Raw genomic sequence first — 21,952 nt, forward strand, 5'->3', positions numbered from 1 at the left:
CGTAACTGCAGTAAGAGCAGAGAGCCTTTAGGGGTGGTTCTTCGACGCTTCGCCGCTACTGCCAAGTTCAGTCAGCGCTGCCAGCGGCGCAGGTGCAACCTGGGGCAGATGGATCCGTTGAAGTTCCTCCCGGACAACGGAGCGAATTAGTTCGCGCAAGGTGTCTGCAGTGCCACCGAGACACGACAAAAATCCTTCGGGCACCATGCAGTTGATGTCCCGATTGTACTGGCGGGCCCGTTGTTGCAGCGTCGTCTCCATCGTGGTCGCCTCGGTTAGAAATTCCGCCACCGTGCGGGGTGGGCTGCGCACGAGGCCAGCGAATAGCTCGTGCTTAACCCCACGCATGAGATGGCGCAGCTTCTTCTCCTCTGTCATGCTGGGGTCGGCGCGCTTGAAAAGACGGGCCATGTCTTCGGTGTACATGCGCAAGCTTTCGTTCGTGCGCTGATTTCGGAAGTGCAGCGCAGCTTCAGCCTTCTCCCGGCGGTCAGCGTTGGGGAACGTAGCCAGGAGACTCCGGCAAAACGTCTCCCAGGTGGGAAGGGTAGCCTCGTGGTTTTCAAACCATGTCCGAGCAGACTCCTCCAGGGCAAAGTAGATGTTATTGAGCTTGCGCTCGTCGCACCAGCCGTTGTAGCGTGCGACCCGCTCGAACGTCTCCAGCCAGTCCTCAGCGTCTTCGAACACGTCACCGTGAAAAGATTGCCGTGTTCGCGGTGGGTGGCAAAGGATAGGCGCCAGGGGCCTGGTGTCAGCGGCCATGGCAGTTGGACTCGACGGTAGAGGCTGGATCGGCGGCGCGGTCCTAGTGTCAGTGGCCATGTCAGTTGGACTCGGCGGTCGAAGCTGCGTCGTCTTTGTTGGCGGGGGAAGGGGCCCAAATTCAGGCGACTCTCCGCGGAGACGGCGGCTGGGTCGCTGGTGAACCGGTGTGAGGTCCGTAGTGACGCTGTACAGAGTGCGCAGGTCGGGAAGCGTACCCCACACCTCCACCAAATTGTAGCGTGCAACGCTAAATAGAACATCGGAGCAGAGGCGATAAAACTGCGGCGGTCCCTCAGTGGTCAAGCGCGCGCGCGAGAGCCAACTAACTTCTTGCTCTTCTAGTGCATGCACTACTTCTGTCTCTTCGAATGCATGTATCAATATTTAAGAGCAGCTAGAGGTAAATCTGGACGAGTTTTTTCTTGTTTGGATTTGCACCAAACCCTGGCCATACCCCACCGTGTGTATGTGCCATCGTTTTTGAGGCAACAACAGCCTTTAGCAGTAGAAACTGCCTGGCAGTTTCCCTTTAATGTTCTATGCTGTAGTTTTGCAAACATATTTGGTGCTGCACTTTTCTTCAGCTGCAAATATGGCAAATTAGCAGGAGGGCTGAAGTCTGGGTTAGTTGCCACATATTTATTAAAAACAAACAGCCAAAAAGACGGGGACAAAGGAGAGAGGAGGGACACACAACAACCAGTCGTTGTGTGTGCCTCGTCGCTCTTTTGTACCCGTCTTCTTGGCTGTTTTTTTTCATAAGTATGGCAACTGAGAAGCACGAGGATCTTAACAGAGGGGGCTTCGAACGTCTGCGTGGATGCTTATGCTGTGGTGCCGAAGGCTAATTTGTCAGCTGAAACAAATGGCATCGGTTCTACTTCCCAATAATATTTTACTAGATCCAGATATATTGTGCAGATTTCAGTGTGGAGAGAGGGACAAGCACCAATAATTTGATGTACTGTTCAAACGATGCCTAAAAACAGAGGTATGGGTAGAAAAGCAACACGCAATATCTTGCGCGTAGCACTTATATTTCGTCCCTACGTACGTGAATATCTAGTGTAAAGACCAAACTCGCTGTGGAAGCGAAAAAATCCTGTCATGCGAAGTCAGAACGGAATCTACCGGAAAATAATGAAATGCTTCGCCCGGCTGGACTCGCACGCTGCATAACGCGGTGGAGCTGAAAGCGACTTTCCGACCAGGGTCTAATCTTTAGCACTTCATGCGGAGTATCAATTCTCAATTCTACGGCAAAATGAATCTAGCTCCTATGGTCGAGTAAAAGTCGACAATGCAGGGTCGAATTCCCCTGAGAGAAGATCAAGTAAATGGCTTCAAATTGTTTACCGTGACGTCACGGTTCTCCTAGTGTAGTATCGCGAGTAGCTTGCAGGATCCCCCTTGAAAAAAGCTTCAGCCACGACGTCATGGGATAGGTTTTAGAAATAGCAGGGGAGAGTTATTAGTAGAGTTCGCGGATAGAAATAATTTACGGATCATCAATACCTTCTCCTGCAAAAAACCAAACGAGAGGTGGACGTGGAAGAGCCCCAATGGTGAGAATAAAAATGAAATAGATTTTATACTGTGCGCTCACCCTGGTATCGTAGAGGATGTGGAGGTGCTCTGAGGGGTCTGTTGTAGCGACCACAAAATGGTAAGGCCACGTATTAGCTTAGATTTGAAAAGGGAACGGAGGAAACTAATGAAGCGAGAGGCTATTAACGAGTTAGCGTTAAGAGGGAAAGTAGAGGAATTCAGGATTTCGCTGCAGAGCAGATGTTCCTCTTTAACAGAACAAGACGATCGTAACGTTGAAACAATGAACTATAATCTCACAGCTATCGTAAAGGAATGTGTCACAGAAGTAGGTTGTAGGATGGTTCGACAGGATACCAGCAAGCTATCTCAGGAGACTAAAGATCTGATTAAGAAACGGCAAAGCCTGAGGACTTCTAACTCCATAGACAGAATGGAACTCGTAGAGCTGTCGAAGTTAATAAATAAGCGCAAGGTAGCCGACATCACAAAGTCTAACATGGAGAAAATCGAGAATGCTCTAAAGAGCGGAGGTAGCCTAAAGCACTGAAGAGAAAACTAGGCATAGGTAAAAACCAGTTGTATGCGATAAGAGACAAAGAGGGCTATGTCATTAGCAATACGGATAAGATAGTTAAAGTAGCCGAAGAGTTTTATACAAATCTCTACAGTAGCGATTTCAATCAGAATCTTACTGGGAGATGTAGTAGAGCACATCATGGAACATCCCGCCAATAACGAAGGAGGAAGTAAAGAAAGCCTTAGGAGCAGATGGTGAAGATAGGGTAACACCAGATGTCTTTAAGGATGGAGGGGAGAATGTGTTAAAAAAATTAGCCACCCTGTATTTACAATGCCTTCGACCTCGAGCGTTCCAGAAGCTTGGAAGAACGCTAACATTATTTGACTTTAAAAGAAAAAAGACATGAAGGACTTGAAAAATTGCCCACCGATCAGCTTACTGTCCGTTTCCTACAAGGTGTTTACTATGGTAATCAGAAATAGAATCAGTAAAACGTTAGGCTTCAATCATGGAAATGATCAGGCAGAATTTAGTTAGGGACACGCGGCCATAGAACATAATCACACTATCAGTCAGGTTATAGAAAATGCGCAGAATGTAACCAACCCCCCTGTATAGCCTTCATTGATTACGAAAAAGCATTTGACTCAGTTGAAACCACAGCTGTCATGCAGGCATTGCACGATCACGGCGTAGAAGAGCGTTATGCGAAAATATTGGAAGATATATTTAACGATTGCACAGCTACCATAGTTCTCCATAAAATCAGCAATGAAATTCCAATAAGGAAAGGTGTCCGGCAGGGAGGCACGATCTCGCCTATACTATTCACTGCCTGTTTACAGGATGTATTCCGGGGCCTGAAATGAGAACACTTGGGGATAAGAGCTAATGGAGAATACCTAATTAATCGGCGATTCGCTGATGACATTGCCTTGCTAAGTCACTCAGAACATGAACTGCAAAGCATGATCAATGAATTAAAGAGGTAGAGAAGAACGTTGGGGCTAAAAATAACATGCAGAAAACCAAAGCAATATTCAACAGTCTAGCAAATCAAGAGCACTTCACATTTGATGGCGTGGTGCTGGAAGTAGTAAGAGAATATGTCTATTTAGGGCAGGTAGTGACAGCTCATCCGGATCATGAGAGGGAAGTAACTAGAAGAATAAGAATGGGGCGGAGCGCATATGGCAGGTTATCTCAGAACATGAACGGCAGTTTAGCAATATCCCTCAAGAGAAAAGTAAACAGCTGTATCTTACCAGTATTCACCTATGTGGCAGAAACGTGGAAGCTAACAAAGAGGGTTCAGCTTAAGTTAAGGAGAACTCAGCGAGCTATGGAGAGAGAAATGATAGGTGTAACATTAAGAGATCGGAAGCTGGCGGAGTGGGTGGGTGAACAAACCCAGGTAATCACATCCTGGTTGAAATCAAGACGAAGAAGTGATCTTGGGCAGGGCACGTAACGCGAAGGCAAGATAACTGCTGGTCCTTAAGGGTAACGGAGTGGATTCCACTAGAAGGCAAGAGTAGCAGGGAGCGGTAGAAAGTTAGGTTGGCGGATGAGATTGAGAAATTTGGGAGAATACAGTGGGAGATTTCCGCTAGGTGGCGCCGCCCTGGTTAGCTGGCTGCCTACCGCGCTCTGGTTTAACCTGCCCCTGGCCTGGTCCAGGGCCTCGCCCGCCCCTGGATTTACACTCCATCGCTTCAGGAAGGCTCCCGATGCACGTGGAAACCATCGGCATCACGGCCCGCTGCCGAACTGGCCCTCCAAGCTTCTTCAAAACTGTGAAGCGGTGCGGCGCCTCGTTAAACCTAACGCGCCGCGCCTGCACCGCCGCAATACAGCGTCTGACCAAGCCCCTGCAGCCCAGACCCACCGATGCCGCCACCGCGGGGCCTGCTCCAACCACGTCGACAGCTGTCTCTCAAACGGGTACGTTCAACGCCGCCCACGCAACCGAGCACATTCCTGCCGCACTGCACGCCTTGAGCGACGCTGGGAGCACCGGATCGACGGCCGCTGCGCAGCCGGCAGCGTTCGTCGTCGACGCAGCGTCCACACCTAGCCAACTCCACGCTCTAAGGGACGCCAAGAGCTTCGGGGCCATAGACGCGTCGCAGCCGGCTGCGTTCGTCGCCGCCGCTGGAGCCGCTGCACCTACTCCAGCCAAAGGTCCCACTGACACCAAGACCTCCAGCCCGGCACCCGCGTCGCACACTGACACTCCGGCTGAGGACTCAGACATGGACCTTACGACGTCCCCGGCAGACGACACTCCATCCCAGGAAATCGGCTGGACCACCATCGGTGCCAACCGTAAGCCTGCCACCGCAGCCCGACCCCGCGCCGAGCTCATCACAGTTGCCATCCAGCTTCCCCCTGGAACCCTCACCCCCAAGCTACCTCTCTACGACGTACTCGCCGCAGTCGCCTCCGCTGCACAACTTTTCTCGAAGACCAGTGCCGACATCACCCTTCAGGCCAGGCCAGCCCAAAGCCTTGTTTCTAAAAACTCATTCGCCTCTCACCGCCCACCTCCTACTCTCTGTCACGCATCTTCAGCTTCATGGTAAGCCTGTCACCATCAAAACTTACACCCCCCATCCTCCCATCTCATGCCTCGGCGCCATCCATAACGTCGGGGGCCACTTCACTCCTGATGACCTCATGCATGACCTGGAATCTTTCAAAACAGATATTCTCGCTGCTCGCATGATGGGATCCACTCAGTCAGTGCTCATAACATTCGCTGGTACCGTCATCCCCCACTTTGTTTATTTGAAACGTGTTGCCTTCCGGTGCCGTCCTCATAAACCTAAGCCTCCCACCTGCACCCGTTGTCTCACTCTAGGCCATCGCGCCCACCAATGCCCCCAGCACAGTGTTCCGGCCACGTTCCGTCGCTGTGCTGCTCCTCTACCCGCTGACCCTTCCGCTCATGTGTGTGCCCAGCCCTGGTGCGTTCATTGCCAGGTGAACACCCACCCCTCCCTCGACCCCACTTGCCCCTTCATCCTTGCTAAGCAACGCGAGTGTGCTAAAACTTCATACCTCCGACGCCTAGCTTTGCGCCGGGCCACTCAACCCACCACCCCTTTCTCCTCCCCGTCCTCCTCCTCCTCCTCTAGGCAGTCAGCGGCAGTCTGTTGCAGCGCTCTGAATGTCACTCTGATTGTTGGCAGCATTCATCGGATAACCACCCCTTCGCCTTGAAGTGAGGGACAGAGCTGCAACCGCATTCAAGCTATCACCGTCATCAAGATGGTGCTGTCATCGGGCGGTCGCTCTCCACCACTTCACACCAGGGGAACTCAAGAGCGAAGGACGAGGAAATTCCCACCGGAAGGCGCTACTGGAACAGCTGTAAAAGGCTACGCGACCCGCTTCAACCCTGCAGTCAGCAGCAGTCTGTTGCAGCGCTCTGAATGTCACTCTGATTGTTGGCAGGTGAGCTGCGTATATATACATATATATCTTCTTTTTTTTTGCCCCGCCGCTGACTGCAAAGCGTTTCTTCGTGCAGTTGTTTGATCTGGTACTATGACCGACGGCAATGCAAAGTGTGGTTTGTGCAATGTGGCATTTGAAAAGGATGAGTGTAGCATTACTTGCGCAGAATGCAGCTTGTGTTATCATTTGGGGCAGCACTGTTCTGGTATCGCTGAGTCGACATACACGTCAATGGGTCCTGCGAAACGAGAGAAACGGCGTTGTCGTGAATGTCGCGGAGACCCTAGAGCTACTGTCGCTTCTGAAAAGCTACCGCAGGACAACTCGTCAGGCATATTAGCAAGGTTAGCCTCCCTTGAAAACAAGTTGACAGCTATCCTGGGTTTGAAAGACGTCATTGACAGTCTTGCACTGATACCAGTGCACGTTGATAAGTTGACACTCACTTGTCAGACCCTGCAGACTACGACTGCTGAATTAAAAGCATCAGTCACGATCATGTCATCCCAATACGATAAGCTTCTGGAACAGTGTAACACCAACTCGCAAGCAACGATGAAACTTGATCAGAAAGTGGCCTGCCTTGAGGAAACTGTATTGGAGCAAGCAAAACAGATCAGTGACTTACAATCGCAGCTAAATGACACTGAACAGTATACTCGCCGAGCTAACCTGGAAATAAGCGGATTACCGGTCACGGCGGATGAAGACTTGCAGGCAGTCTTGTCGGACCTAGCTGTAAAGCTTGATTTGAATGACCACACGACGGAACAAGTAAGTTCTGTTCACCGCTTATCAGCAGGCCAGGGAAAGATACCGGTGGTATTGGCAAGATTCACGTCGCCAGGCTTGCGTGACACATGGCTGTAGGAAAGGGCTAGACTCAGGGCGTTGGCTGGAAACAAAACTATTCCTGACATTTTCTTCAGTGAGGATCTGACTCGTACGAATAGTGAACTTTTTTGGAGGACTAGGGTTCAAGGCAAAGCAAAGGGATATAAGTTTGTCTGGGTGCGAAACGGGAAAATATTTGCGAGGAAGACAGAGGGTGCTACTGCTCTAAAGATCACGTCAATAAGTGACGTTGATAAGATGGTTTAAGGTTTGTACTTCCTTGAATAGAGTATGTCGTTTCCAGATTTCGACTCCTTTGTTAAGACCTTTCAGCCAGCGTTGGGTTGTTCTTGCAGCATCCTTCACATTAATAACCGGAGCATCAGGAAATATTGGGATCAATTTGCGGTTACGGCCTGTGCTCTCAGTGACTTTGTTGACGTGTTTGCATTAACGGAAATTAACATTACCGGCACTCTAACCGATGTCTTTAGGCTTCCCGGTTACCATGCCTACTTCCTCACACACAACAGCAGGGGTGGCGGCTTTGCGGTATTCTTCAAAAAATCACTGATGGTCTCCGAGGTTAGTGTTTTCTTCGGCACAGTGGAGGTCATGCCCTTTGAAATATCCACTCATGCTTTTTCATTTTACTTTCTTGTTATGTATCGACCTCCTAGTCTAAATGCGTCGGCATTTATTGAAGAATTGCAAACAATATTCAAAACCAATTTTGTTGGGAAAAATCAGTGCATGATAGGAAATATTAATATCGATTTGATGAAGGGCGATCTCTATGGCACTGAAAATACTTAACCATGCTCGCGGAATTTGGGATTGAACCAGAGCTCGCCGATCCTACCAGAGAAGAATTTCTTAACAATCGCATCACAACTACTTGCATTGACCATGCTAACGTCCGTGCGTCGGAGGTCTATGTATCCAGAGCCTTGATCAGACAGAAACTTGCAGATCACTATTACATTGCGTGTCGCCTTACGAAAGCAGTCTCTACGCTACACACCGACTCTACCAGGTATGTCGTGACCATTTTAGACCAAAAAAAGTTCGATAATCATGTTACTGGATATGATTGGGATTCATTTATTCATCATAACACTAATGATACCGCGTACGACAGTTTCGTCAAGGTATTAGGCGAAATAAAGGAAGTGTGTAAAAAAACTTTGGCTGTGAAGAAACGTAAAATTAGCTGTCAATGGCTGACTGCTGAAATCCTGGCTGCCATCAAAGAAAAAGAAGCTATCTGGTCTCGATGCCGCAGGGCACCAAAAAATGACAAACTTCGAGCGGAATATCGTTGCATCAGAAACAAGGTAACTGCACTTATTCGCTTATCAAAGAGAAAATTCTTTGCACAGCAGTTTCGCAGCACTCGTCGCGATGTCAGGAGCACCTGGTCTCTGATTAATCAGTTACGTGGTAACCAACGCTTTTCCATTCAAGAATCAGTGGAGTACAATTTCGGTGTTGTGTCGCATATTTTGGCGAATGAGTTAAATAACGTTTTTTCCGCTGAGCAACGGGTCGCAGTCCAAACTGTGAGCTCGACGAAAATGATAAAAAGCGTATCGCCATCGGCTTTCCTTCCTCTTATGACAGAATCTGATCTTTTCAGCATTTTGTCTAGTCTGAAACGTAACAAATCTGCCGGACTTGACAACATTTTCATAGGGGATCTGATAAGAAACCTTACAGCTCTGAAAAATGTTTTGCTGCTTATCTTAAACGGCATAATTAAGAGTGGTACATGGCCAGAATCACTTAAGAGCGCTCGCGTTGTTCCTCTGTACAAAAGTGGGAGGAAGAATGATATTGCAAACTACCGCCCTATATCTATTCTTTCCTGCGTATCCCAGATATTGGAAAAACATGTACTTTCTGTAATGAATGCTTTTATTACTAAACATGACCTAATGAGTGGGAATCAGTACGGTTTTGTCAGCGGGTCAGGAACACAGGTGCTATTGGAAAATCTCTCCGATTTGCTGCATCAAAGCCTGGAGAACAATTATGTAGCATTCGCACTTTTTTTTGGACGTAAAAAAAGCTTTCAACACGGTAAATCATCAAATTTTGTGTTCTAAACTGTACTCGTATGGATTTAGGGTTCCTTTTTTGTTTTTAATTGAAAACTATCTTCACAATCGTTCTAAGCAGTCATGTTTGGGCCTATCTGCAGTGACGCTGTAAAAGTGCTGTGTGGTGTCCCGCAAGGGTCCATTTTATCTCCTTTGTTGTTTAACTTATATGTGAATGACATATGTGACCATGTGAAATCATCCACCATATTCCTTTACGCCGATGACACTTTACTAGTCTCAAGCAACCCTGATTTTTCATATGCCCTGGCTAACCTTCAGGAGGACGCTATTAAAGTTAGTGATTGGTTTGCCTCAAATTTAATAAAAATAAATAACACCAAATCCAGACTTGTCTGTTTTCGTAACCCGCATAAAGATGTACAAGTGCAGGTTCCATATATTTACACACCGCATACTGCTCTTTGTGTTCTTGTCAAACTATAATTAGCGTCCCGTCGGTTAAGTATCTTGGTATATACATAGATAGTGATTTGGCATGGAATACTCAGATGGCTCACATTTGTAAGAAACTCAGAAGTGTTGCATGCTTGTTGTTTAATTTGCGAACTATGATGCCATTTTCTGTGAGAAAATTAGTCGCCCAGGCTCTGGGGTATAGTGTCTTGAGATACGGTATGTGTTGTTTTTTTAACTGCTCTTTCACATGGAAATATCGTGTTAATAGGACTTTGAAAAACATTGCTACAAGCGTTCTGTACTTGCCGCAGGAAAATCTGCCCAACAGTGTCTTTACCGCAGCCGGTTTGCCTTCTTTTGACAATCTTTTTAAACAAATTCTAGTACTGAAATATTTTTGGAATAGCGCATACAGACACATAAATACGAAACCGGTACCGTTGAGACATGTTCCTCGCTATCATAAACCGAGAGTGCGCACTCACTACGGCAAAGCAACTAGAAAATATTACGTGCCAGCTATCTTTAACGAATTACCGGATGATTTATTTTCTTTAACCACCCGCAAAAAACTGCGTGTTGCTGTTCAAGCGTTAGAGAATCTTTAACATGTACTAAAATCTCATCAGTGCTTTTTCATTCTTTCCGTGCCAAAATTTTTGTGTTTTTCATGTTTACGTCTTTTAATTTTCTTTTGCCTCTGATGGAGCTCTGATGTAGCGCGAAGATTGCCGCGGCTGCCGGTTGTCGCCGCACAAGCCCACTTGTGGCTTCGGCGCTTCTGTTTCTTTGTATGTTCAGGTTATGCTGAATAAATATTATTATTATTATTATAATTATTAATCATGAATCTCCATCATCTCCGATCACTTCACCACCAGGCTCCTACGCCGCCATAGTTAAAGGATCCTCGGTGCCAGCGTCCCTCTCTTCCACTACACCACCCTCTCCATCTTTGACTGACGAGAGCCGCTCCTTCGACCTCCGGTGGCGGTGGTGGAAACTTTTATTGCCAATGATTTCAATCGTTGGGGCCAAGCCCCCTACATGGCACTTGGATGCCTCCTCAATGTGAGGAGGAGGCACCCTTACAACGCGAAGGATAGCCCCTGGAGCGCAATCCTTCTGTGAGCGCAGGAGATGATCCACGCTGGTGTTGAGCGGACGAGCTGGTCAGAAGAGACTCCCAGTAAGACTCCGCCGCGGTTGGTGATGGGGGATGAGGGAAGGTGGGGCATGTGAGGAGGGTGTGTAAGAAATCTTCTGGTTAGCCGCAAAGTTTGCATGATGACGGGAATTGGTCGGGGTATCGGGCATGCAGCATTATTGGGTATGGAGCAGTTCGGGTTTGTAGTTGTCGTCAATGTGCAGCCTGGGCTATGGTGAGGGATGGAGCTGGGGGTGCGTATTCCCTTCGTTTGTCTCGGTAGTACGAGAGAATATCACGGAAGGAGAGCAGGCGCTCCGAGGCTCGTAGAGGGGGCTCGACTTCTGCCCGGAATGTGAGACCTCGGGCTAGGGAATGAGCCTCCTCGTTGCCAGGGAGGCCAGCATGTGCTGGCGTCTAGATGAGGGTGATGAGGCGCCGGGGCTGCCAGAAACGTAGTAAACGAGCAGCGGTGCTGGATATGTAGCCCTTTGCATAATGCAAAATTGCAGATTTGGAATCGGAGATAATTTTTGTGGCAGATGTAGAAATGAGAGCAAGCGCGATGGCTGCCTCTTCTGCCTCTGTGGTCGAATTGGTAATGATTGAGCCGGAGGTTAGAAGCTTTGCATTATTGTCGGCTACCGCCAGGGCCATACGGGAGCCTGCCGTATATTCCGCTGCGTCCACGTAGACCACCTCATGGTCCTCGCTATACTGTTTGTGAAGGGCCCGAGCCCTTGCTACTCTGCGTTCCCTGTCTCGCTCAGTGTGCATGTTCTTGGGGATGGGGGTTACGTTGAGGTTAGAGCGGAGGGTAGCAGAGAGGGGGACCCCCTCGGCAGGCTCTGTAATTGGGGCCAGGCTCAACTGGGACAATAAAGTACGGCCAGCCTCTGAGCTGGCGGCTTATGATGTAAGCCTGGGTGAGGCGAGTCGTGTTTCGCTCGCGTAGGCCAGCCCTGCGGTTCGCTATGCGGCGAATCAGTCGAGTGGTGTTTTGAGCGTGTGTTTGAAGTGTCTTTATGACTTCTCTGTGCGCACCGTGGGAGTGGAGAACCAGTCCTAGTACGCGGATTTTGTGTACTAGTGGGATGGGATGGGTACCTAGGGCGAGGGAGATGGGTGCATTGACTGAATCGTGTTGCTTGGGCCGGTAGAGGAAAAGCTCCGATTTTGAAGGGGAGCACGTCACGCCACGCTCCCGTACATATGTGTCGATGGTGGTTAGGGCCAATTGTAGGTGCTCTACTATTTCGGCATCGCTGCCATGATTTGCCCAGACAGTTATGTCGTCGGCGTAGAGGCTGAAATGGATGTCGGGAATTTGAGCTAGCTGTTGTGGTAGGTGAAGAAGTGCTATGTTGAATAAAATAGGGGAGAGGACAGCTCCCTGGGGCGTACCTCGTGCTCCCAGCGTGATCCCTGGTAGGCTGTGGTCGCCGAAGGTAAGCGTGGCTGTGCGGTGGCTGAGGAAGTCTCGGATGTAGTTGTACATCCTGGCGCCGACTCCCAGGGTCGCAAGGTTTTCTAGGATAGCTGAGTGTGTAACGTTATCAAATGCCTTAGTGAGATCCACCCCTAGGATAGCTTTAGTGTCGGAGGTCTGTGAGTCGAGAATGTGATGTTTTAGCTGCAAGAAGACGTCCTGTGTGGAAAGCCCTGGTCGAAATCCAAGCATGCTAGTGGGCATGAGATTGTTGCCTTCTAGGTATTGGCAAAGCCTGCGCTGGAGTACATGCTCCATGAGTTTGCCAATAGAAGATGTGAGGGAGATGGGTCTGAGGTTAGAAGTGAGCAGAGGTTTGCCAGGTTTGGGGACGAAAATGACTCTCGCCTCTTTCCATTGTGGTGGGAGGGTGCCCAGTCGCCAGCACTCATTAAAGTATTCTGTAAGTGCAGCAATAGATTGTGCGTCGAGATTCCTGAGAGCCTTGTTATGTACCCCATCTCGGCCGGGGGCTGAGGACGTGTTAAGTGTCTGGAGTTCAGCCTGGACCTCTGCTTCTGTAATGGGTTGGTCAAGCTGGTCGTTAGGGGGGCCTGCATACTCAGGGTAGTGTGCAGGAGGGTATGTGGGGAAGTATCGATTTCGAAGTTCTTGGAGGAGGTCTGGTGGACGTATATCGGAAGTATGTATGAGTTTGGTGACGGCGTGTCTCTGGGCTGTCTTAGAGTGAGTGGAGTCTATTAAGTGCCGAAAAAGGTTCCAGGTCTGAGGCACACTCATATTGCCATCAAGCTTGTTGCAGATAGAGTCCCAGTTTTGACGTGAAAGATTCGCTACGTGTGTTTCTACCTCTTTGTTAAGGCGGGCGAGGCGACGCTCTAGGCCTGTTTTAGCCTCCCATAAATGTAGGAGGCGGGACTCAATTGTGTCGGTTGGGCAGTCTTCAGGTAGAGTACAAGTTACGGATCGGATATCGCTTTTTAGCTGCTCGGTACATGCGGTGATGTCCGTGATGGGAACGAAAGTGCGTGCTGTTCGACATGAGCGGAAAGAGTCCCACTTTGTAAGAGTGGAGCCTCTGGGAGGCCTGCGATGTAGTTGAATGGGTAAGAGAATCTTGATAATGAAATGGTCGCTACCTAGATTCTCTTCTGTGTTGCACCATGTGGCGTCAGGGAGGCGATGTGCGAACGTGAGGTCTGGCGTAGTGTCCTTACAGACACTGTTTCCCGTACGTGTAGGAGAGGTGGGGTCTGTGAGCAGGGAGAGACCGGCTTGTTGCGTGGCTAACCATACCCGACGTCCTTTCGATGTGTCATGTGGGTAACCCCAGGCTGTATGCGGGGCGTTAAAGTCTCCCACGACGAGTAAGGGGCACTTGTTGGCTATGCGCTTCGCGAGGGTAAGGAGGCGTTCGAAGTTACCTTTGAAGGCACTTAGGGTGGCTATATACATTTAGGATGAAGACACTGTTCGCTCGAGCGTGTTGCGGCACAAGCTCAATAAGAAAATCATCAATGTCTTCAATCACTATGGAATGGGAGATGGTGGTGATTGAACGACGAACCAGAAATGCTACCCGAGGGGGTGTGGGGGATATGGGCAGAACAGGAGCATAGCCGGGTAGGGTGAGTGGGTTTGAGGGTTCCTGCAGGGCAAGGATGTCGGGTCCTGCAGCGCAGGACAGCAGTTGGTGGATTACGTGACGCTTCTGACCAAATCCCCGGCAGTTCCACTGCCAGATTGTAAGATTAGGGAGTGGAACTGCCATCATGACAATCTATAGAGGAGGAAGCTGTAACGGGGGGTTGGGAGCCCTGAACTATGGTAGGGATAGGGTTGGCCTGTTTCTCCGGTGCTTTTGGCTTCTTGCGTCTGTTTGGTGTGGGGTCACGCTTTGGGAGTCGGCACTCAAGATCGTTGCAGCGTTCAGAGAATCCTTGCGTTAGCACATCGAATCGGCGGTTAAGAATAGCGTTGTCTTGTGTTATGCGGATTACTGTGTCTTTGAGCGGTGTGCATTCTTCGTTGATGCGAGTTATAGCGCCCTGCAATTTTGCCTCAAAGCGAGCTGCAAATGAATCAAGCAGGGTTGGTATGTTGTTTAGTGGGATCGGTGTGGAGGGAGGGGGCGTTGTGCACATAGGTGAATTTGTAAAGGGATCAGTGTCAGCCTCCATTGCTAGCAAATCAGGAGAGGAATTAGGCTCGGAGTGGGAGGTCGAGGTATGGGCGGTAGGCGGGTTGGGAGGAGTTTGGGATGTGGTAGGAGCGGGGGCAGGTGGAAGGGTAGAACCAGCGGCAAGAGCACTTATCTGGGCTTCCAGCTTGGTGATGTGTTGACGCAAGGCGGCGGCTTTGCTCGGGCTGCTGTAGCTTCTGCTTTAGCCGCTGCTGCTTCCTCCTGAGATTTTACCAGGGCTTGTTGTAGACTTGGTTTTGCAGTCAAGGATGTCGTGTGCCTGTGTGAAGACGCGGAGGTGTCCCAGACTTGTTTCAACGGCACTGACCAAGCTGGTTTGTTTTGGTTGGGCTGTGGGAGTCCGGACGACAAATGGGGAAAATTTTCTCTAGAGAGGACCAAGTCTTGCTGCTGCGTTTGTGGGTGATTTTGCTGTTTCCGTGGCTGGTGGAGGTTTCGTCCCTTGCAGGATCCCGTGCCTGTCAGGTGTGGGCCCTCGCACAGAATGCTCTTGGGCGTGCAAAGAGTGTCTTCTTGGGAGTGTTGAGTTCCACAACGGGGGCAGATATTTGTCTTGGGGCTCGGGCATACGTCGTGGCGGTGACCCGGCTGTCTGCAGTTTGTACAGGCATCCGGACTGCCACGGTATGGGGTGCAGCGGTGGATGGTTCCCATGTATTTGATGGAGTGTGAGACTGTGGTTTCGTCGAAGGTGATCAGGATGGAGTGTGTCTTTCCCATGCGTCGTGCTGCTAGAATGGTGTATTCAGGATTTATTTTGACCAGGTCGTAGTACAGTTGCGTCGGCGTCTCGTCGTCATAGGCTTTCGTGATGACTCCTCTGGTAGCCCCCGGTGGTGGTGCTACGTATGCCGCGCAGGGATATGTTTTGCCTCCGATGGTGAGAGAGGTCAGCGTCTTGAGAGTCTCGACTGTTGGGAAATGTGTGGTTGCCATGGTGAAAGTATTGTTGGTCGGGTGAATGCGCAGACAGAAGTCGTCCGGTGGAATGATATCGAGCTGGGTCTGCACTGTCTTCAAGAGCCGGGGTGCTGGGACATCTTGGAGTTGTAGTTCACCTCGCGGGCGAACGACTACTCGAATAGCGTTCGGTGGGAGTGGTGGCAGCCGCTTGCTCCGCTGTACTGCGAGGCGAGCCTGCTGAGTCGCAGGTGGTAGACGGGCCGGCGTCTTGCCGCTGCCGGTTACGGCTGCTGCGTGGCGCGACGCGTTGTTGGCGTTCGGGTGAGCTGCGTCTGAGGTTGCGTTGTCGGAGCGGTAAGGTTTCGGCGAACTGGCTGGTCGGGAGGCGTAGGCTTTATACAGCACCGATGTCCAGTCGCTTGAGTTTTGCTCTTCCGCGGTGATGGTGCGGCCTTCAAACGTTACCTCCATGACAACGGCTGCCGTCGCCGACGGAGTCTGCGGAGGGGAGGAATCCGAGTGCGGCCTAGCTGTGCGACTTGTCATCTCGGTCCGATAATTGTTCTTCCCTCAGAATAGATCGAATTTTGCCCGTAATGGGCGGCTCTCCTGTCCTCCTTAGGCAGTTATGTCGGTTTTCGAGCAGATTAGTGGCCGTAGGAGAGATTGGGTAGGAGAAGCACGTACCGTTTGCCGGAGCCGACGTTGCAGGCATCCGCTCCCGTTGGCCCCCTAGCGGCGATCTTCGACCTCCGGCTCGCAATGCTGGAACGCCAGCAGGGAGAGCAGCAGCGCATGCCTTGACTCAAACCCTCCAGACAACCACCTCCTCTCTTACCTCCCAGCTTAGCAAGCTAAATGAGCACCTTGCCACGTTCACCACTCCTTCCTCCAGCGCCCAGGTCGCCCCTTTTTCTGACCTTGTAGAAACCACCACACAGGCACATCACACTCGCTTAGTTCAGCTGGAAACTTCGGTTCTCCAGATCCTTACCGCCCTCCAAGCACAATCAAAGCAATTGGATTCCTTCGCATCTATGCTCCAATCCGTCCATGAGTCACTGCCCCCGGCAAAAAAGAAGCAACGCGTACCATCGCGTTCCTCTCCACTATCATAAAGGCGTTTGGCGAGGACCTCGAGACTGTGCAGTGGAACTGCCGAAATCTTTGCCACAATAAGACCCCCCTCCACAAGTATCTACTCATCCGCCCCTCCCTGCCTCATTTTCTCCTTCTCCAGGAGACCCGGACGGCCCGCAATGTCCCAGGCTACCGCGCCTGCCATGCCACTACGGCCACACCACTTGCGTCTATTTATGTACACAGTGACGTGCTCGTAGAAAAAATTGACATCCCCTCCACCCTCCTTAAATATTTAGTTGGTGTGGTGTATTACCACCCTTCTTCCCGCATCTCACTCGTCCTTTTGTCTTTTTACAACCCCCCTGTCACTTCCTCTTTATTCTCTGCTCTGGGCAAATTCCTTCACTCTCTTTCTTCTACCTCCCATCTCCTCTTTGGTGGTGACTTTAATGCCCCTCACACACTCTGGGGCTACCCACAAACCCTCAAACCCGGCCGCCTCCTCCATTGTCTGGCCCAGGAACGCCACCTCACCCTTCTTAATACTCCTGGCTCTCCTACTCGAGCGGGCACTGCCTCACAACGCCCTACGACACCCGACCTCACTTTCTCTCGGGGTTCACTTTCCTTTCACTGGCAGGTGACAGCCGAAACTCTTCTAAGTGACCACTTTCTCATCCATATCACCACCTCTCTCTCCCACATCCCTCGCTGTCATCCGATTATTCACACTGACTGGCATGCTTTTCGCACTAATCTCGCCGACTCCTTTCAATCCTACGACGACTGGACGTCGCGCATCTCTGCAGCGCTCACGTCCAGTAGCCGTCGCGTTCGCTCTCGTTACCCAATCCAAGACCCAGATCCTCACCTTCTCCGTTTATGGCGTCGCCGTAAACGTCTTCAACGCTCCTTTCGCTCCCAACCACACAATGCCCAACTTTCCTCCCGGATCACTGCTTTGTGGGCCGAGATCGTCGCCCACTGCGCCTCCCAAGAGACCTCTCGTTGGAGTGCTCTTTGTGACGGCCTTGATTCTGCATTGCACTCGCGATCCGCATGGTCTCTCTTTAAATCCCTCCTTGGCACTAAGCCTGCCCTTGCTCCCACTCTAGCTAAAGCCCTCACTCAGGGGACTCCCTCCGAAGTTTTTGATCAACTCGCCTCTCTCTACCTCCCGCCCCCTCCTGCCCCCTCTGGTACCCTCCTACCCGGTGTGCTCGGGTGGACCTAACCCCGATCTGGACAAATGCTTCACTCTCCGGGAGCTCGAATCTGCTCTCGGTGCTAATTCTACACGCTCGGCTCCCGGTGAGGATGCCATTACATACACCACACTTCGCAACCTTCCTGACTGCGCCAAAGAATTCCTCCTTAAAACCCACAATGATGCATGGGACAGCGGCTGCCTGCCCAGCTCCTGGACCTCCTCCCTCATTTCTATGATTCCAAAGCCGGGCAAGCCTCCCTCTCTCTCTAACCTCCGCCCAATCTCCCTGACATCATGTGTTGGTAAGACCCTTGAGCGAATGGCCCTGACTCGCCTCTCTAATTTTCTCGAGACGAGGGAGTTCTTCCCTTATTCTCTCATCGGCTTCCGACGCCACGTCTGTGCACAGGACATGTTTCTGGTTCTCCAGCACACGTTTCTGTCACCTACCCCCCCTCAAATTCACGCACTTGTGACCGTCGATGTTCGCAAGGCCTTCGACGGTGTTTGCCACGACCACATCCTTTCCCAACTTGCCTCCCTAGAGTGTGGCTCCCGCATGTACTGTTATATCCGCTCATTCCTCTCTAAACGTGTCGCTCGCTTTCGAGTCGACACCTATCTGTCCGACCCCCCAAACCTCACCCGAGACACTCCTCAAGGTGCTGTTCTCTCTCCTACCCTTTTCAATCTCGCTATGGCCCCTCTCGCCTCCCAGCTAGCTGAAATTCCCGACCTGCATCATATATTTTACGGCGATGACATCACTCTCTGGTGTTCATCTGGCTCTCCCGGTCACGTACAGGACACCCTGCAACGTGGCCTAGATCTTATCGACTCCTTTCTCACCACCGCTGGCCTCTCTCCTGCTCCTGAGAAATCCGAGCTTTTCCTTCTCAACCATTCCTCCTACCAGCGCTCACAAAACCACTTCGTCTCTCTCCTCCTTTCTGGCTCTCCCATTCCTGTGGACATGCAGTGCAGATTTCTTGGCTTTCCTTTCCATGCGGCCAAGAACGTGCAAGCCCTCCACCACGTTGTCACACCTGCCACTCCGGACCCGTTGTCACACCGGACCCTTCCGGTCCCAACTGCCCTTGTATCTATGCGGACCTGGCCCATTGCCTCTTCTATTGCCCGGCTGCTCAGCAGTCGGGTTCCTTCCCCCCACCCTCTCTATCCATCACCACCTGGCTCGACTGGCTTGGCGCTGAAGGGGAAGAAGAACAGCGGCTTCTGGTCGCCCAGGTGGTCGAAATGCTCGGCCTGTAAATTATGGTCGATTATGTCTTCTACTACTACTACTACTACAGTGGCCGCAAGTGCCGAAGGACAGGGTTAAATAGAGAGACATGGGAGAGGCCTTTGCCCTGCAGTGGGCGTAGTCAGGCTGATGATGATGATGAGAGGAAGTCTTGTTAACTTACTTTAAGTGCGCATGTCTCAAGCGTATCGTTAGATAGTCATGCATGTTTACGTGAACAAGTATTTTTTGAGCATGTGCTGAGCTCTATTTTTGTTCGGAAAGCAACACTAAGCTAGTCGCCGAGCCATTCGCGGTGCCGAGGAAAGATCATACTGCGCATGCGCGAGGAGCAGTGACGTGACACAGCGCACAGCTGGCGCGCCGTCGCTGCGCGGGTGACTCAGATGTCCCGCTGCCGCGCTCGCCAGTTGCGCATGCGGCGTAGCGGCGCATAGTTAGCATGCCGGAGCCGCTGCCGCGCGCTCTCCATCGCCTCTCCTCTCCGATGCGCAGTAGCGGCGCACAGCTAGCGTACCGGTGCCGCCGGGACGCCAGCTGTGCATAGTGACGTCACTTGCTGCTCGCGCATGCGCGGTATGGTCGTGCAAGAGCATGCGAAACGGCGAGTGTGTGGGAAATGTAGCTCACTCAACAATATATGACAACGCGCAGATGTTTCTTTCGCAATCCCCGACGTGTAACCAGAGCTAAACGACAGCCAATTTTATTCACCCTCATTTGGACCGTACTGACAGCTTCACTAGCAGGGACGCATTTTGTTAAGAAACGTAGTTCGTGCCACCTCCTCCTTTGTTCACTGTGTTTCGTGGCGGCATGCTCTTCTGAACAATCATTTCAGCGGCATGTTGTGCGTCATCAGTGTGCTCTGTTTGAAAAAGGCGGCAAAGTCGCATCTCTAGCGAGATTTTTTTTTTATTTCATTGCCTACGGTACCTAGTTAATTCCAGCATAATAGCAACCAAAGCGGCTGTCAGCGCAGATGTGTCCGTACATATTTTGCGGGAAGGGTTGGCCAGAACGGGTTTTTGGTATTTGATAAAATATTTTTCATCTGAATTTTTCGGCAGTTGCTATCTCTCATTGCTTCTATTTTTCGTAGCAAAGGGCGATAGAATAACCGAGTGTGCTTCATGGTAGAGAGAGGGTGTGGTAGATGGTCCTTGGTGATCACAAAATGAACAAGGGAGGGGAAAACCTCAGGTTGCTTGAGGCAACGTTTCGACAAGGGGACTTCTCTTCGTCGGGGCAAAGCGTTCATCATTGGCAGGGATTAAATAGGGCCTTCGCTCCGAGGAGGAAGGCCCCGGGGGTGGGGAAGGAAAGTGGTGTGAAAGGGGATGCGTGTCAGGAAGGGGAGGGAGGTGAATCTTGATTCGTTAAGCTGCAATAGTGGAAAAACTTATATCCCGAGGGTGTGTAATGAACAAAGGCTTTGAAAGGGCTGCGACGGGGGGTTGGCACTGGGTGGACCTGAAAAACTCAGATAAGAGGATTAGTCAGCGTGGTACAGGGAAATGAGAACAAGGCAAACAAAATAAGCTGGCACTGGCAGGAGAAGGAAAGGGGGGACATTTCCAAGGAAGGACAAGGCAGGGGGGGTGGATGGCTCGAGTTCAGAGAAAGCCAAAAGGTGGGGGCAGAGGGGGTAACAGGAATGTTATGGTTTCCGCGAACTGATAGTAGGGGTTTAGGAGAAAAAAAAAGGTGAACAAAGGGAGAGGGTGAGAAGGCCGGAAATGTGGTGGAAGGTATAACGTGGGAAGGATGCAAAGAGCGATAGTATACTCAGATGTACTTGTATTTTGGCGTGTTGGTTCATAACTTTTTAGGAGGACACAGGGGCGCAACAAAAGACACGGACATAGAAGCAGACAGGGACAAGGGCTTGTCCCTGTCTACCTCCACGCCCGCCCCCCCCCCCCCCCCCATCGCGCCCCTGTGTCCTCCTGAAAAGATAATATACTTATGCGAGGTTCTAGGAAATGGTCTGACCATGTGCAAGACATTTGTTAATTTAAAATGATGCTAACCCTGAAATGTACCTGAAAGATTCCAGGTTTCCTATGGACATGTTAATCCCTGTTGGTTGCAGTGTTTTAAATTTGTGGATTAGGAATGCTTCTCTGTATTTTCTGTCCCTAGTCGATTTGAAGCCTGACTGAAGAATGAACAATTTGAGTTCGTCGAATTTGTGATGGCGTTGATTAAAATGGGTCGACACTGCCTTCTGCTCATTCCGTGTTTTTTCAGCCCGCTGCCCGTTTAATCTGTAACTCATTGTTTGCCCGGTTTAACCGATATATTTTTTCTGCAGAAGGAGCACTGGAGCATGAGGGTCGTTCAATAAAGATTTCCCCTGACCCACTTCCTTTGGACGGAGAGCAACGAAACTTTGCAGATTTATTAGTCCTTCTCTACATAGGTGCCGCCCAGGGGCACGCACTTCTCCCATTTTTTTATGCAACTGTAAACAGCTCGCTTGTAGAAGTCAACAGGTAGCTCCAAAAGCCATGTTGTGACTTCGGAAATCAGAGTCTCATCATCTGGAAAATACTTGTCCTTCAAAAATTATTTCATTATTGGAAAGGGGTAGAAGTCCGATGGTGCGCGGTCGGGTGAATAAGGGGGATGCGGTAGAATTTCAGAGCCGCAACAGCGTACTTCCATCTGGGCAACATGAGAGTTGTGAACTGAGGCATTGTCTTGCAGAAGGCGGACACCTTTGGTGAGCATGCCACGTCTCTTGCTTTTGATGGCCGCCCGCAATTTCCGCCGCAGTGAAGCATAGTATGCGCCAGTAATCGTGGCACCTTTTGCTAGGAAATCCATCAAGACTACTCCGTGCTGGTCCCAAAAGACTGTGAGCATGGCCTTGCCCGTTTAGGGCTGGGCGCGTGCCTTCTTTGGAGGCGGTGAGTCCAAGTGCTTCAATTGCACCGATTGGACATTAGTCTCCGGATCATAGTAATGGACTCAGCTTTTATACTGCGCAATCAGTCTGTTGAAAAAGTCCTCCTGGTTTCCATGGCACA

The 21,952-nt window shown here is 50.6% G+C and overlaps 1 protein-coding gene and 1 pseudogene across 1 annotated transcript; one reads left to right on the forward strand and one right to left on the reverse strand.

The window, feature by feature from the left end:
* Positions 1-4,346: 4,346 nt before the first annotated feature.
* On the forward strand, positions 4,347-6,235 carry LOC149346441 (uncharacterized). Its single transcript, XM_089585396.1, has 2 exons — positions 4,347-5,420; positions 5,980-6,235. Exons 1-2 carry the CDS (start codon positions 4,570-4,572, stop codon positions 6,062-6,064), a joined length of 936 nt encoding a protein of 311 aa, XP_089441522.1. The 5' UTR covers positions 4,347-4,569; the 3' UTR covers positions 6,065-6,235.
* A 7,584-nt stretch (positions 6,236-13,819) lies between these two features.
* On the reverse strand, positions 13,820-15,831 carry LOC149346442 (uncharacterized; annotated as a pseudogene).
* Between the last annotated feature and the right edge of the window lie 6,121 nt (positions 15,832-21,952).

The sequence above is a fragment of the Amblyomma mixtum genome, chromosome 4, assembly GCF_055824585.1.
Source record: "Amblyomma mixtum isolate Tamu chromosome 4, ASM5582458v1, whole genome shotgun sequence".
Classification (NCBI taxonomy): Eukaryota; Metazoa; Arthropoda; class Arachnida; order Ixodida; family Ixodidae; genus Amblyomma; species Amblyomma mixtum.